The sequence below is a fragment of the Scyliorhinus torazame genome, chromosome 31 (genome assembly GCF_047496885.1).
Source record: "Scyliorhinus torazame isolate Kashiwa2021f chromosome 31, sScyTor2.1, whole genome shotgun sequence".
NCBI lineage: Eukaryota > Metazoa > Chordata > Chondrichthyes > Carcharhiniformes > Scyliorhinidae > Scyliorhinus > Scyliorhinus torazame.
The window spans coordinates 17985909-18002773 of record NC_092737.1 but is presented as its reverse complement, the minus strand read 5'-3'; the positions used below and the strand labels follow the sequence as shown (position 1 = coordinate 18002773).

At 58.1% G+C, this 16865-nt stretch overlaps 1 protein-coding gene across 1 annotated transcript in view; it reads left to right on the top strand.

Moving 5' to 3' along the window:
* LOC140404730 (zonadhesin-like) overlaps positions 1 to 16865 on the top strand; it is a 120685-nt gene that overhangs the window by 64248 nt on the left and 39572 nt on the right. The window contains exons 17-19 of the mRNA XM_072493414.1: positions 13226 to 13467; positions 14053 to 14217; positions 16149 to 16276. Coding sequence (XP_072349515.1) covers positions 13226 to 13467; positions 14053 to 14217; positions 16149 to 16276 — 535 coding nt within the window. The remainder of the gene's footprint in view (positions 1 to 13225; positions 13468 to 14052; positions 14218 to 16148; positions 16277 to 16865) is intronic.

Sequence of the window (16865 nt, the reverse complement as noted above, 5' to 3'; positions counted from 1 at the left end):
GTGTCAGTATTTACAGGGGGGTCCCCGGGGAGTGTGTCAGTGTTTACAGGGGAGTCCCCGGGGGAGTGTGTCAGTATTTACAGGGGGATCCCGGGGAGTGTGCCAGTATTTACAGGCGGGTCCCCGGGGAGTGTGTCAGTATTTACAGGGGGGACCCCGGGCAGTGTGTCAGTATTTACAGGGGGTCCCCGGGGAGTGTGTCAGTATTTACAGGGCATCCCCAAGGAGCATGTCAGTATTTACAGGGCGTCCCCGGGGAGTGTATCAGTATTTACAGGGGGGCCCCGGGGAGTGTGTCAGTATTTACAGGGAGCCCCCGGGGAGTGTGTCAGTATTTACAGGGAGCCCCCGGGGAGAGTGTCAGTATTTACACGGTGGTCCCCGGAGAGTATGTCAGTATTTACAGGGTGTCCCCGGGGAGTGTGTCTGTATTTACAGGGGGTCCCCGGGGAGTGTGTCAGTATTTACAGGGGGTCTCCGGGGAGTGTGTCAGTATTTACAGGGAGTCCCCGGGGAGTGTGTCAGTATTTACAGGGGTTCTCCGGGGAGTGTGTCAGTATTTACAGGGAGTCCCCGGGGAGTGTGTCGGTATTTACAGGGGGTCTCCGGGGAGTGTGTCAGTATTTACAGGGAGTCCCCGGGGAGTGTGTCAGTATTTACAGGGGGTCCCGGGGAGTGTGTCAGTATTTACAGGGAGCCCCCGGGGACTGTGACAGTATTTACAGGGGGTCCCCGTGGGAGTGAGTCAGTATTTACAGGGGGTCCCCGGGGGGGGGTGTCAGTATTTACAGGGGGTCCCCGTGGGAGTGAGTCAGTATTTACAGGGGGTCCCCGGGGAGTGTGTCAGTATTTACAGGGGAGTCCCTGGGGAGTGTGTCAGTATTTACATGGAGTCCCCGGGGAGTGTGTCAGTATTTACAGGGGGTCCCCGGGGAGTGTGTCAGTATTTACAAGGCGTCCCCGGGGAGTGTGTCAGTATTTACAGGGAGACCCGGGGAGTGTGTCAGTATTTACAGGGGGTCCCCGGGGAGTGTGTCAGTATTTACAGGGGGTCCCCGGGGAGTGTGTCAGTATTTACAGGGCGTCCCCGGGGAGTGTGTCAGTATTTACAGGGGGTTCCCGGGGAGTGTGCCAGTATTTACAGGGGGTCCCCAGGGAGTGTGTCAGTATTTACAGGAGGTCCCCGGGGATTGTGTCAGTGTTTACAGGGAGACCCGGGGAGTGTGTCAGTATTTACAGGGATCCCCGGGGAGTGTGTCAGTATTTATAGGGGAGTCCCCGGGGAGTGTGTCAGTATTTACAGGGAGACCCGGGGAGTGTGTCAGTATTTACAGGGGAGTCCCCGAGGAGTTTGTCAGTATTTACAGGGGGGTCCCCGGGGAGAATGTCAGTATTTACAGGGTGTCTCCGGGGAGTGTGTCAGTATTTACAGGGGTCCCGGTGGGTGTGTCAGTATTTACAGGGGGTCTCCGGGGAGTGTGTCAGTATTTACAGGGGGTCCCCGGGGCGTGTGTCAGTATTTACAGGGAGACCCGGGGAGTGTGTCAGTATTTACAGGGGGTCCCCGGGGAGTGTGTCAGTATTTACAGGGGAGTCCCCGGGGAGTGTGTCAGTATTTACAGGGGGGGTTGCCGGGGAGTGTATCAGTATTTACAGGGGGCTCCCGGGGAGTGTGTCAGTATTTACAGGGGGTCCCCGGGGAGTGTGTCAGTATTTACTGGGGGTCCCCGGGGTGTGTGTCAGGATTTACAGCGGGGTCCCCAGGGAGTGTGTCAGTATTTACAGGGGGTCCCCGGGGAGTGTGTCAGTATTTACAGGCGGTCCCCGGGGAGTGTGTCAGTATTTACAGGCGGGTCCCCGGGGTGTGTGTCAGTATTTACAGGGGGTCCCCGGGGAAGGTGTCAGTATTTACAGGGGGTCCCCGGGGAGTGTGTCAGTATTTACAGGAGGTCCCCGGGGGAGTGTGTCAGTATTTACAGGGGGGTCCCCGGGGAGAGTGTCAGTATTTACAGGGGGTCCCCGGGGAGTGTGTCAGTATTTACAGGAGGTCCCCGGGGGAGTGTGTCAGTATTTACAGGGGGTCCCCGGGGAGTGTGTCAGTATTTACAGGGGCTCACCGGGGAGTGTGTCAGTATTTACAGGAGGTCCCCGGGGGAGTCTGTCAGTATTTACAGGGGGATCCCCGGGGAGTGTGTCAGTATTTACAGGGGGTCCCCGGGGAGTGTGTCAGTATTTACAGGGTGTCCCCGGGGAGTGTGTCAGTATTTACAGGGGGGTCCCCGGGGAGTGTGTCAGTATTTACAAGGGGGTCCCCGGGGGAGTGGGTCAGTATTTACAGGGGGTTCCCGGGGAGTGTGCCAGTATTTACAGGCGGGTCCCCGGGGAGTGTGTCAGTATTTACAGTGGGGACCCCGGGCAGTGTGTCAGTATTTACAGGGGGGGCCCCGGGGAGTGTGTCAGTATTTACAGGGGGTCCCCGGGAAGTGTGTCAGTATTTACAGGGAGCCCCCGGGGAGTGTGTCAGTATTTACAGGGGGTCCCCGTGGGAGTGAGTCAGTATTTACAGGGGGTCCCCGGGGGGGGGGGGGGGGGTGTCAGTATTTACAGGGGGTCCCCATGGGAATGAGTTAGTATTTACAGGGGGTCCCCGGGGGAGTGTGTCAGTATTTACAGGGGAGTCCCTGGGGAGTGTGTCAGTATTTACAGGGGATTCCTGAGGGAATGTGTCAGTATTTACAGGGGGTCCCCGGGGAGTGTGTCAGTATTTACAGGGGGGTCCCCAGGGAGTGTGTCAGTATTTACAGGAGGTCCCCGGGGATTGTGTCAGTATTTACAGGGAGACCCGGGGAGTGTGTCAGTATTTACAGGGGGTCCCCGGGGAGTGTGTCAGTATTTACAGGGGGTCCCCGGGGAGTCTGTCAGTATTTACAGGGAGTCCCCGGGGAGTGTGTCAGTATTTACAGGTGGTCCCCGGGGAGTGTGTCAGTATTTACAGGGTGTCCCCGGGGAGTGTGTCTGTATTTACAGGGGGTCCCCGGGGAGTGTGTCAGTATTTACAGGGGGTCTCCGGGGAGTGTGTCAGTATTTACAGGGAGTCCCCGAGGAGTGTGTCAGTATTTACAGGGGGTCTCCGGGGAGTGAGTCAGTATTTACAGGGGGTCCCCGGGGAGTGTGTCAGTATTTACAAGGGGTCCCCGGGGAGTGTGTCAGTATTTACAGGGAGTCCCCGGGGAGTGTGTCAGTATTTACAGGCGGGTCCCCGGGGAGTGTGTCAGTATTTACAGGGTGTCCCCGGGGAGTGTGTCAGTATTTACAGGCGGGTCCCCGGGGAGTGTGTCAGTATTTACAGGGGGACCCCGGGGAGTGTGTCAGTATTTACAGGGGGTCCCCGGGGAGTGTGTCAGTATTTACAGGGAGTCCCCGGGGAGTGTGTCAGTATTTACAGGCAGGTCCCCAGGGAGTGTGTCAGTATTTACAGGCGGGTCCCCAGGGAGTGTGTCAGTATTTACAGGGGGTCCCGTGGGAGTGTGTCAGTATTTACAGGGGTTCCCCGGGGAGTGTGTCAGTATTTACAGGGCGTCCCCGGGGAGTGTGTCAGTATTTACAGGGGGTCCCCGGGGAGTGTGTCAGTATTTACAGGGGTTCCCCGGGGAGTGTGTCAGTATTTACAGGGGGTCCCCGGGGAGTGTGTCGGTGTTTACAGGCGTGTCCCCGGGGAGTGTGTCAGTATTTACAGGGGAGTCCCCAGGGAGTGTGTCAGTATTTACAGGGCGTCCCCGGGGAGTGTGTCAGTATTTACAGGGAGTCCCCGGGGAGTGTGTCAGTATTTACAGGGGGGTCCCCGGGGAGTGTGTCAGTATTTACAGGGGGTCCCCGGGGAGTGTGTCAGTATTTACAGGGGTTCCCCGGGGAGTGTGTCAGTATTTACAGGGAGTCCCCGGGGAGTGTTTCAGTATTTACAGGCGGGTCCCCGGGGAGTGAGTCAGTATTTACAGGGGGTCCCCGGGGAGTGTGTCAGTATTTACAGGGGGTTCCCAGGGGGGGGGGGGTGTCAGTATTTACAGGGGGTCCCCGGGGGAGTGTGTCAGTATTTACAGGGGGGTCCCCGGGGAGTGTGTCAGTATTTACAGGGAGTCCCCGGGGAGTGTGTCAGTATTTGCATGGAGTCCCCGGGGAGTGTGTCAGTATTTACAGGGGGTCCCCGGGGAGTGTGTCAGTATTTACAGGGCGTCCCCGAGGAATGTGTCAGTATTTACAGGGGGTCCCCGGGGAGTGTGTCAGTATTTACAGGGCGTCCCCGGGGAGTGTGTCAGTATTTACAGGGAGTTCCAGGGGAGTGTGTCAGTATTTACAGGGGGTCCCCGGGGAGTGCGTCAGTATTTACAGGGGGGTCCCCGGGGAGTGTGTCAGTATTTAGAGGGGTTTCCCGGGGAGTGTGTCAGTATTTACAGGGGGGTCCCCGGGGAGTGTGTCAGTATTTACAGGGCGTCCCGGGGGAGTGTGTCAGTATTTACAGAGGGGACCCCGGGGAGTGTGTCTGTATTTACAGGGGGGGCCCTGGGGAATGTGTCAGTATTTACAGGGGGCTCCCGGGGAGTGTGTCAGTATTTACAGGGGGTCCCCGGGGAGTGTGTCAGTATTTACAGGGGGGGCCCTGGGAAGTGTGTCAGTATTTACAGGGGATTCCCGAGGGAATGTGTCAGTATTTACAGGGGAGTCCCGGGGAGTGTGTCAGTATTTACAGGGGGGTCCCCGGGGAGAGTGTCAGTATTTACAGGGTGTCCCCGGGGAGTGTGTCAGTATTTACAGGGGTCCCGGGGAGTGTGTCAGTATTTACAGGGGGTCTCCGGGGAGTGTGTCAGTATTTACAGGGAGTCCCCGGGGAGTGTGTCGGTATTTACAGGGGGTCTCCGGGGAGTGTGTCAGTATTTACAGGGAGTCCCCGGGGAGTGTGTCAGTATTTACAGGGGGCTACCGGGGAGTGTGTCAGTATTTACAGGGAGTCCCCGGGGAGTGTGTCAGTATTTACAGGGGATTCCCAAGGGAATTTGTCAGTATTTACAGGAGAGTCCCCGGGGTGTGTATCAGTATTTACAGGGGGCTCCCGGGGAGTGTGTCAGTATTTACAGGGAGTCCCCGGGGAGTGTGTCAGTATTTACAGGAGAGTCCCCGGGGTGTGTATCAGTATTTACAGCGGGCTCCCGGGGAGTGTGTCAGTATTTACAGGGTGTCCCCGGGGAGTGTGTCAGTATTTACAGGCGGGTCCCCAGGGAGTGTGTCAGTATTTACAGGGGGTCCCCGGGGAGTGTGTCAGTATTTACAGGCGGTCCCCGGGGAGTGTGTCAGTATTTACAGGCGGGTCCCCGGGGTGTGTGTCAGTATTTACAGGGGGTCCCCGGGGAGTGTGTCAGTATTTACAGGAGGTCCCCGGGGGAGTGTGTCAGTATTTACAGGGGGTCCCCGGGGAGTGTGTCAGTATTTACAGGGGGTCCCCGGGGAGTGTGTCAGTATTTACAGGAGGTCCCCGGGGGAGTGTGTCAGTATTTACAGGGGGATCCCCGGGGAGTGTGTCAGTATTTACAGGGGGTCCCCGGGGAGTGTGTCAGTATTTACAGGGTGTCCCCGGGGAGTGTGTCAGTATTTACAGGGGGGTCCCCGGGGGAGTGTGTCAGTATTTACAGGGGGTTCCCGGGGAGTGTGCCAGTATTTACAGGCGGGTCCCCGGGGAGTGTGTCAGTATTTACAGTGGGGACCCCGGGCAGTGTGTCAGTATTTACAGGGGGGGCCCCGGGGAGTGTGTCAGTATTTACAGGGGGGTCCCCGGGGGAGTGTGTCAGTATTTACAGGGGGTTCCCGGGGAGTGTGCCAGTATTTACAGGCGGGTCCCCGGGGAGTGTGTCAGTATTTACAGTGGGGACCCCGGGCAGTGTGTCAGTATTTACAGGGGGGGCCCCGGGGAGTGTGTCAGTATTTACAGGGGGTCCCCGGGGAGTGTGTCAGTATTTACAGGGAGCCCCCGGGGAGTGTGTCAGTATTTACAGGGGGTCCCCGTGGGAGTGAGTCAGTATTTACAGGTGGTCCCCGGGGGGGGGGGGGGTCAGTATTTACAGGGGGTCCCCATGGGAGTGAGTTAGTATTTACAGGGGGTCCCCGGGGAGTGTGTCAGTATTTACAGGGGGTCCCGGGGAGTGTGTCAGTATTTACAGGGAGCCCCCGGGGACTGTGACAGTATTTACAGGGGGTCCCCGTGGGAGTGAGTCAGTATTTACAGGGGGTCCCCGGGGTGGGGGGGGGGGTGTCAGTATTTACAGGGGGTCCCCGTGGGAGTGAGTCAGTATTTACAGGGGGTCCCCGGGGAGTGTGTCAGTATTTACAGGGGAGTCCCTGGGGAGTGTGTCAGTATTTACATGGAGTCCCCGGGGAGTGTGTCAGTATTTACAGGGGGTCCCCGGGGAGTGTGTCAGTATTTACAAGGCGTCCCCGGGGAGTGTGTCAGTATTTACAGGGAGACCCGGGGAGTGTGTCAGTATTTACAGGGGGTCCCCGGGGAGTGTGTCAGTATTTACAGGGGGTCCCCGGGGAGTGTGTCAGTATTTACAGGGCGTCCCCGGGGAGTGTGTCAGTATTTACAGGGGGTTCCCGGGGAGTGTGTCAGTATTTACAGGGGGTCCCCGGGGAGTGTGTCTGTATTTACGGGGGGTCTCCGGGGGAGTGCGTCAGTATTTACAGGGGGGTCCCCGGGGAGTGTGTCAGTATTTACAGGAGGTCCCCGGGGAGTGTGTCAGTATTTACAGGGGATTCCCGAGGGAATGTGTCAGTATTTACAGGGGAGTCCCCGGGGTGTGTGTCAGTATTTACAGGGGGGTCCCCAGGGAGTGTGTCAGTATTTACAGGAGGTCCCCGGGGATTGTGTCAGTATTTACAGGGAGACCCGGGGAGTGTGTCACTATTTACAGGGGTCCCCGGGGAGTGTGTCAGTATTTATAGGGGAGTCCCCGGGGAGTGTGTCAGTATTTACAGGGAGACCCGGGGAGTGTGTCAGTATTTACAGGGGAGTCCCCGAGGAGTGTGTCAGTAATTACAGGGGGTTCCCCGGGGAGAATGTCAGTATTTACAGGGTGTCCCCGGGGAGTGTGTCAGTATTTACAGGGGTCCCGGTGGGTGTGTCAGTATTTACAGGGGGTCTCCGGGGAGTGTGTCAGTATTTACAGGGGGTCCCCGGGGCGTGTGTCAGTATTTACAGGGAGACCCGGGGAGTGTGTCAGTATTTACAGGGGGTCCCCGGGGAGTGTGTCAGTATTTACAGGGGAGTCCCCGGGTGTGTGTCAGTATTTACAGGGGGGGTCCCCGGGGAGTGTATCAGTATTTACAGGGGGCTCCCGGGGAGTGTGTCAGTATTTACAGGGAGTCCCCGGGGAGTGTGTCAGTATTTACAGGGGATTCCCAAGGGAATTTGTCAGTATTTACAGGAGAGTCCCCGGGGAGTGTGTCAGGATTTACAGCGGGGTCCCCAGGGAGTGTGTCAGTATTTACAGGGGGTTCCCCGGGGAGTGTGTCAGTATTTACAGGGGGTCCCCAGGGAGTGTGTCAGTATTTACAGGGGGTCCCCGGGGAGTGTGTCAGTATTTACAGGCGGTCCCCGGGGAGTGTGTCAGTATTTACAGGCGGGTCCCCGGGGTGTGTGTCAGTATTTACAGGGGGTCCCCGGGGAAGGTGTCAGTATTTACAGGGGGTCCCCGGGGAGTGTGTCAGTATTTACAGGAGGTCCCCGGGGGAGTGTGTCAGTATTTACAGGGGGGTCCCCGGGTAGAGTGTCAGTATTTACAGGGGGTCCCCGGGGAGTGTGTCAGTATTTACAGGAGGTCCCCGGGGGAGTGAGTCAGTATTTACAGGGGGTCCCCGGGGAGTGTTTCAGTATTTACAGGGGGTCCCCGGGGAGTGTGTCAGTATTTACAGGAGGTCCCCGGGGGAGTGTGTCAGTATTTACAGGGGGATCCCCGGGGAGTGTGTCAGTATTTACAGGGGGTCCCCGGGGAGTGTGTCAGTATTTACAGGGTGTCCCCGGGGAGTGTGTCAGTATTTACAGGGGGGTCCCCGGGGAGTGTGTCAGTATTTACAGGGGGGTCCCCGGGGGAGTGTGTCAGTATTTACAGGGGGTTCCCGGGGAGTGTGCCAGTATTTACAGGCGGGTCCCCGGGGAGTGTGTCAGTATTTACAGTGGGGACCCCGGGCAGTGTGTCAGTATTTACAGGGGGGGCCCCGGGGCGTGTGTCAGTATTTACAGGGGGTCCCCGGGGAGTGTGTCAGTATTTACAGGGAGCCCCCGGGGAGTGTGTCAGTATTTACAGGGGGTCCCCGTGGGAGTGAGTCAGTATTTACAGGGGGTCCCCCGGGGGGGGGGTGGTGTCAGTATTTACAGGGGCTCCCCATGGGAGTGAGTTAGTATTTACAGGGGGTCCCCGGGGGAGTGTGTCAGTATTTACAGGGGAGTCCCTGGGGAGTGTGTCAGTATTTACATGGAGTCCCCGGGGAGTGTGTCAGTATTTACAGGGGGTCCCCGGGGAGTGTGTCAGTATTTACAGGGCGTCCCCTGGGAGTGTGTCAGTATTTACAGGGGGTTCCCGGGGAGTGTGTCAGTATTTACAGGGGGTCCCCGGGGAGTGTGTCTGTATTTACAGGGGGTCTCCGGGGGAGTGCGTCAGTATTTACAGGGGGGTCCCCGGGGAGTGTGTCAGTATTTACAGGGGATTCCCGAGGGAATGTGTCAGTATTTACAGGGGGGTCCCCGGGGAGTGTGTCAGTATTTACAGGGGGGTCCCCAGGGAGTGTGTCAGTATTTACAGGAGGTCCCCGGGGATTGTGTCAGTATTTACAGGGAGACCCGGGGAGTGTGTCAGTATTTACAGGGGGTCCCCGGGGAGTGTGTCAGTATTTACAGGGGGTCCCCGGGGAGTCTGTCTGTATTTACAGGGAGTCCCCGGGGAGTGTGTCAGTATTTACAGTTGGTCCCCGGGGAGTGTGTCAGTATTTACAGGGTGTCCCCGGGGAGTGTGTCTGTATTTACAGGGGGTCACCGGGGAGTGTGTCAGTATTTACAGGGGGTCTCCGGGGAGTGTGTCAGTATTTACAGGGAGTCCCCGAGGAGTGTGTCAGTATTTACAGGGGGTCTCCGGGGAGTGAGTCAGTATTTACAGGGGGTCCCCGGGGAGTGTGTCAGTATTTACAGGGGGTCCCCGGGGAGTGTGTCAGTATTTACAGGGAGTCCCCGGGGAGTGTGTCAGTATTTACAGGCGGGTCCCCGGGGAGTGTGTCAGTATTTACAGGGTGTCCCCGGGGAGTGTGTCAGTATTTACAGGCGGGTCCCCGGGGAGTGTGTCAGTATTTACAGGGGGACCCCGGGGAGTGTGTCAGTATTTACAGGGGGTCCCCGGGGAGTGTGTCAGTATTTACAGGGAGTCCCCGGGGAGTGTGTCAGTATTTACAGGCAGGTCCCCAGGGAGTGTGTCAGTATTTACAGGCGGGTCCCCAGGGAGTGTGTCAGTATTTACAGGGGGTCCCGTGGGAGTGTGTCAGTATTTACAGGGGTTCCCCGGGGAGTGTGTCAGTATTTACAGGGCGTCCCCGGGGAGTGTGTCAGTATTTACAGGGGGTCCCCGGGGAGTGTGTCAGTATTTACAGGGGTTCCCCGGGGAGTGTGTGAGTATTTACAGGGGGTCCCCGGGGAGTGTGTCGGTGTTTACAGGCGTGTCCCCGGGGAGTGTGTCAGTATTTACAGGGGAGTCCCCAGGGAGTGTGTCAGTATTTACAGGGCGTCCCCGGGGAGTGTGTCAGTATTTACAGGGAGTCCCCGGGGCGTGTGTCAGTATTTACAGGGGGGGTCCCCGGGGAGTGTGTCAGTATTTACAGGGGGTCCCCGGGGAGTGTGTCAGTATTTACAGGGGTTCCCCGGGGAGTGTGTCAGTATTTACAGGGAGTCCCCGGGGAGTGTTTCAGTATTTACAGGCGGGTCCCCGGGGAGTGAGTCAGTATTTACAGGGGGTCCCCGGGGAGTGTGTCAGTATTTACAGGGGGTTCCCAGGGGGGGGGGGGGGGGGGGTCAGTATTTACAGGGGGTCCCCGGGGGAGTGTGTCAGTATTTACAGGGGGGTCCCCAGGGAGTGTGTCAGTATTTACAGGGAGTCCTCGGGGAGTGTGTCAGTATTTGCATGGAGTCCCCGGGGAGTGTGTCAGTATTTACAGGGGGTCCCCGGGGAGTGTGTCAGTATTTACAGGGCGTCCCCGAGGAATGTGTCAGTATTTACAGGGGGTCCCCGGGGAGTGTGTCAGTATTTACAGGGCGTCCCCGGGGAGTGTGTCAGTATTTACAGGGAGTTCCAGGGGAGTGTGTCAGTATTTACAGGCGGTCCCCGGGGAGTGCGTCAGTATTTACAGGGGGGTCCCCGGGGAGTGTGTCAGTATTTAGAGGGGTTTCCCGGGGAGTGTGTCAGTATTTACAGGGGGGTCCCCGGGGAGTGTGTCAGTATTTACAGGGGTCCCGGGGAGTGTGTCAGTATTTACAGGGGGTCTCCGGGGAGTGTGTCAGTATTTACAGGGAGACCCGGGGAGTGTGTCAGTATTTACAGGGGGTCCCCGGGGTGTGTGTCAGTATTTACAGGGGAGTTCCCGGGGAGTGTGTCAGTATTTACAGGGGGGTCCCCGGGGAGTGTGTCAGTATTTACAGGGGGCTCCCGGGGAGTGTGTCAGTATTTACAGGGGGTCCCCGGGGAGTGTGTCAGTATTTACAAGGGATTGCCAAGGGAATTTGTCAGTATTTACAGGAGAGTCCCCGGTGTGTGTGTCAGTATTTACAGCGGGGTCCCCGGGGAGTATGTCAGTATTTACAGGGAGTCCCAGGGGAGTGTGTCAGTATTTACAGGGGGTCCCCGGGGAGTGTGTCAGTATTTACAGGGGGTCCCCGGGGAGTGTGTCAGTATTTACAGGAGGTCCCCGGGGGAGTGTGTCAGTATTTACAGGGGGTCCCCGGGGAGTGTGTCAGTATTTACAGGGGGTCCCCGGGGAGTGTGTCAGTATTTACAGGAGGTCCCCGGGGGAGTGTGTCAGTATTTACAGGGGGATCCTCGGGGAGTGTGTCAGTATTTACAGGGGGTCCCCGGGGAGTGTGTCAGTATTTACAGGGTGTCCCCGGGGAGTGTGTCAGTATTTACAGGGGGGTCCCGGGGAGTGTGTCAGTATTTACAGGGAGACCCCGGGGAGTGTATCAGTATTTACAGGGGGACCCCAGGGAGTGTGTCAGTATTTACAGGGGGTTCCCGGGGTGTGTGTCAGTATTTACAGGGGGGTCCCCAGGGGTGTGTCAGTATTTACAGGGGGTCCCGGGGGAGTGTGTCAGTATTTACAGGGCGGTCCCCGGGGAGTGTGTCAGTATTTACAGGGGGGGTCCCTGGGGAGTGTGTCAGTATTTACAGGGGGTCCCCGGGGAGTGTGTCAGTATTTACACGAGGGTCCCCGGGGAGTGTGTCAGTATTTACAGGCGGGTCCCCGGGGGTGTGTCAGTATTTACAGGGGGTCCCCGGGGAGCGTGTCAGTATTTACAGGGGAGTCCCCGGGGAGTGTGTCAGTATTTACAGGGCGGTCCCCGGGGAGTGTGTCAGTATTTACAGGGCGGTCCCCGGGGGTGTGTCAGTATTTACAGGGGGGTCCCCGGGGGTGTGTCAGTATTTACAGGGGGTCCCCGGGGAGCGTGTCAGTATTTACAGGGGGTCCCCGGGAAGTGTGTCAGTATTTACAGGGGGTCCCCGGGGAGTGTGTCAGTATTTACAGGGGGGTTCCCGGGGAGTTTGTCAGTATTTACAGGGGAGTCCCCGGGGAGTGTGTCAGTATTTACAGGGGGACCCCGGGGAGTGTGTCAGTATTTACAGGGGAGTCCCCAGGGAGTGTGTCAGTATTTACAGGGGGTCCCCGGGGAGTGTGTCAGTATTTACAGGGGAGTCCCCGGGGAGTGTGTCAGTATTTACAGGGGGTTTCCGGGGAGTGTGTCAGTATTTACAGGGGGGTCCCCGGGGAGTGTGTCAGTATTTACAGGGGTCCCCGAGGAGTGTGTCAGTATTTACAGGGGGTCTCCGGGGAGTGTGTCAGTATTTACAGGGGAACCCGGGGAGTGTGCCAGTATTTACAGGGGAGTCCCCGGGGAGTGTGCCAGTATTTACAGGGGAGTCCCCTGGGAGTGTGTCAGTATTTACAGGGGGTCCCCGGGGGAGTGTGTCAGTATTTACAGGGGGTCCCCGGGGGAGTGTGTCAGTATTTACAGGGGGTCCCCGGGGAGTGTGCCAGTATTTACAGGGAGTCCCCAGGGAGTGTGTCAGTATTTACAGGGGGACCCCGGGGAGTGTGTCTGTATTTACAGGGGGTCCCCGGGGAGTGTGTCAGTATTTACAGGGGGTCCCCGGGGAGTGTGTCAGTATTTACAGGGGGACCCCGGGGAGAGTGTCAGTATTTACAGGGGGACCCCGGGGAGTGTGTCTGTATTTACAGGGGGTCCCCGGGGAGTGGGTCAGTATTTACAGGGGGTCCCCGGGGAGTGTGTCAGTATTTACAGGGGGGTCTCCGGGGAGTGTGTCAGTATTTACAGGGGAGTCCCCAGGGTGTGTGTCAGTATTTACAGGGTGTCCCCGGGGAGTGTGTCAGTATTTACAGGGGGGTCCCCGGGGAGTGTGTCAGTATTTACAGGGGGGTCCCCGGGGGTGTGTCAGTATTTACAGGGGGTCCCCGGGGAGCGTGTCAGTATTTCCGGGGGGTGGTCCCCGGGGGGAGTGTGTCAGTATTTACAGGGGCTCCCCGGGGAGTGTGTCAGTATTTAAAGGGGGTCTCCAGGGAGTGTGTCAGTATTTACAGGGGGTCCCCGGGGAGTGTGTCAGTATTTACAGGGGGTCCCTGGGGGAATATGTCAGTATTTACAGAGGATTCCTGGGTAATATGTCAATATTTTCTGAGTTGATATGAATAGAAGTACTATGAGTGGGGACATGAAGATGCTGGAATCTGAAATATTTCAATTGACACCAAGGCCAACAGTGGCTATAACATCCCCCACCCCCGACATCCCTTTTCCCTGGATGCTACCTCTCTGATGGTGCTCCGGGTCAGTACTCTGTTGTAAAGGAGCGGGACAATGGTTGACGTCACTAATGCCCATAATCTTTGTCTGCCGTTGTGCCTCCTCCCGCAGGTTTCGCCTCCTGCCACGTGTCCGGGGACCCGCACTATTACACCTTCGACAACGCCATGCACACCTTCCTGGGCACCTGCACCTACCAGCTGGCCGCCGTGTGCGACGCCGACATGGTCACCCCCTTCGCGGTCAGCGGCACGAACGAGGAGCGCGGCCTGCCTTACGCCTCCTACCTCAGCCAGGTCCACATCGAGGTCTATGGACTGCGCGTCACCATGCAGAAGAGCAGGAGGCTCCTGGTAGGTCCCGCCGGACGGCCGCTGCTCTCGGGGAGCTTGTTTGGGCGCTCGCGTCTCCTTGACCTGGCGGGCAGGGGGGGGGGGGGGGAGCATGGCTGTAGCCTTGGCTTCATCAGCCTTGAGCTCGCACCCGCCGTTGCGCCCGTAGTCAGGATCGGGCCTGGCCGCAATGCCTCCCGCAGTCGAATTGCCCGTAGGCGCTCACACCTGGAAGAACCCTCAGCGCCAGGCACGGTCAGGCCCAACAGCGACTGGCTAAATAAGTGGCCGTCATTGCAGCGAGGGCATGCGGAATGGCCGGCGCACCCTTGTGGACACTCAACTGACCTGCGGGGTCTTGCGGACTGCCACCGCCTCTTGCCCCGCCTGGCCACCGTACAAGGAAATAAACAGAAGAAGGCAAAGAGAGAGAGAAGGAGAGGGAGAGAGAGAGAGAGAGGACCTCGATCGGCCAGTCAAACACTGTTCTAACAGCGAGCTAGGACTGTCGCAATGAGCTGAGAGGTTCGCTTCTGCGTTGGCAATTTGCCGCAGGCGGTTTTGGCACGGTGCGCCCAGTGATCACAGGCCCTTCTTGTCTTACAGCTGGACAACAAGAGGGTCAGGACGCCGTATGAGGACAACACGAGGGGGTTCAACATCTACTCCAGTGGCATCTACACCGTCCTGGAGACCAAGTTCGGGCTGGTGGTCAGGTTCGACGGCAACCACCACCTCGAGATTAAGCTGCCGAACACATACTTTGGAAAGGTGAGAGGGGTTACTCCTGTCCTCGGCGACACATCTGTAAGATGGGAGGGTGCTACCGAACCCGAGGGTTTGTTGCACTCTTCATGCCAAAATACCTTCCCGTCGAGCTAGCGGCACCTTCAGTAACCTCACCAAACTCCCGGGCAGAAGGAGAGGGCTTGTTGGTGGACGACCAATAGGAGCAGAGAGACTGTTTCCATTTGTGAAGGGAGTCCATTTGTTTTTAGTCATTTATGGGATGTGGGACTCGCTCCCACAGGGAGTGGGGAGATTGTGGGACTCGCTCCCACGGGGAGTGGGGAGAATGTGGGACTCGCTCCCGCAGGGAGTGGGGAGAATGTGGGACTCGCTCCCAGGGGGAGTGGGGAGAATGTGGGACTCGCTCGCACAGGGAGTGGGGAGAATGTGGGACTCGCTCCCGCAGGGAGTGGGGAGAATGTGGGACTCGCTCCCACGGAGAGTGGGGAGAATGTGGGACTCGCTCCCACAGGGAGTGGGGAGAATGTGGGACTCGCTCCCACAGGGAGTGGGGGGAATGTGGGACTCGCTCCCACGGGGAGTGGGGAGAATGTGGGACTCGCTCCCACAGGGAGTGGGGAGAATGTGGGACTCGCTCCCACGGAGAGTGGGGAGAATGTGGGACTCGCTCCCAAGGGGAGTGGGGAGAATATGGGACTCGCTCCCACGGGGAGTGGGGAGAATGTGGGACTCGCTCGCACGGGGAGTGGGGAGAATGTGGGACTCGCTCCGAATGGGGAGTGGGGAGAATGTGGGACTCGCTCCCACGGGGAGTGGGGGGAATGTGGGACTCGCTCGCACGGCGAGTGGGGAGAATGTGGGATTCGCTCCCACGGGGAGTGGGGAGAATGTGGGACTCACTCCCACGGGGAGTAGGGAGAATGTGGGACTCGCTCGCACGGGGAGTGGGGAGAATGTGGGACTCGCTCCCATGGGGAGTGGGGAGAACGTGGGACTCGCTCCCACGGGCAGTGGGGAGAATGTGGGACTGGCTCCCACAGGGAGTGGGGGAGAATGTGGGACTGGCTCCCACAGGGAGTGGGGGAGAATGTGGGACTCGCTCCCGCAGGGAGTGGGGAGAATGTGGGTCTCGCTCCCACAGGGAGTGGGGAGAATGTGGGACTCACTCCCACAGGGAATGGGGAGAATGTGGGACTCGCTCCCACAGGGAGTGGGGAGAATGTGGGACTCGCTCCCACAGGGAGTGGGGAGAATGTGGGACTCGCTCCCAGGGGGAGTGGGGAGAATGTGGGACTCGCTCCCACGGGGAGTGGGGAGAATGTGGGACTCGCTCCCACGGGGAGTGGGGAGAATGTGGGACTCACTCCCACGGGGAGTGGGGAGAATGTGGGACTCGCTCCCACAGGGAGTGGGGAGAATGTGGGACTCGCTCCCACGGGGAGTGGGGAGAATGTGGGACTCGCTCCCACAGGGAGTGGGGAGAATGTGGACATGAGAAAGGAATAGAAGGATATGGGGATGGGGGATGGCTGTAGAGGCTGGTATGGAGCGTTAACACCAGCATGGAGTAGGTGGGTCAAATGGCCTGATGCTGTTCCATAAATTCAACGCTTGTAAAGTTCACTTACAAGGTGTGAGTGTCGCGAGCTGGGTCAGCATTAATTGCGCGTCCCTAGTTGCCCCTCGAGAAGGAGGTGATGAGCCCCGGGCGTCCCGGGAAGCAGAGACAGAATTACCTCAAAAGGAGATTGGACGGGCGCCTGAGGAGGAATTAAACTCGCAGAGCCGCGGGGAGGGAGCGGGAGGGTGGGACTGACGGCCGGGAGCCCAGGGTGGGGTCCGATGGGCCGAACGGTGTCCTCCTACGCGACGACCCACCACGTTTCTTCCCCTACCCCCTCGCGCAAGGGGCCGCTCGGGGCCGCGTCCGCTAACCCCTCTCCCTGTTCCAGATGTGCGGGATGTGCGGGAACCTGAATAACAATGGCGCCGACGAGCTCCTGATGCCTGACGGGCTGCCTGCAAGAAATGTCACCCAGTTCGGCAACAGTTGGCGGGTCGGAGGAGGCGAGGGACCGGGGTGAGTGAAGGGCGGAAGCAGTGGCCGCCGGTCTCGTTAGCGCCTTGCCACGTCCCAGCACGCCCCGCAGCTCTTTTCCAACCGGCAGACGGCCCTCTGTGTCTTTGGAACGTGATCACTTCCGGAACATCAAAAACGCAGCCGCTGACGTGTGCATAGCAAGATCCCACAAGCAGCAATGCGACCATGCGATGCTGATTTACTTATTTGTTACTCTTTACTTGAACAAAGCTGTAAATTTATTCACGCTACTAATTTGGATTCGACACGCACTCCTAAATAATACAGTCGATAATTAACGTATAATCTACGCTCACCTACATCTAATCTCTACACTATGATAAACTATGATCTGCTCTCACTCACACTATCTTTCCTTCAGTCTGCACTCTTGCTAACTCCTTCACTTCTCTCCCCCACGAGGCTTAGCATCAATGTCTTATACACTTGTAACTCCAGCTCCCTCCAGTGGCTGGTCTAGACATTTCATTAACGCTTGCAGTTCTTACATTTGTGATAATACCACAAGGGTGACCCATTGGGCCAATGGCTCGTAGAATCCTTACAGTGCAGAAGGAGGCCGTTCGGC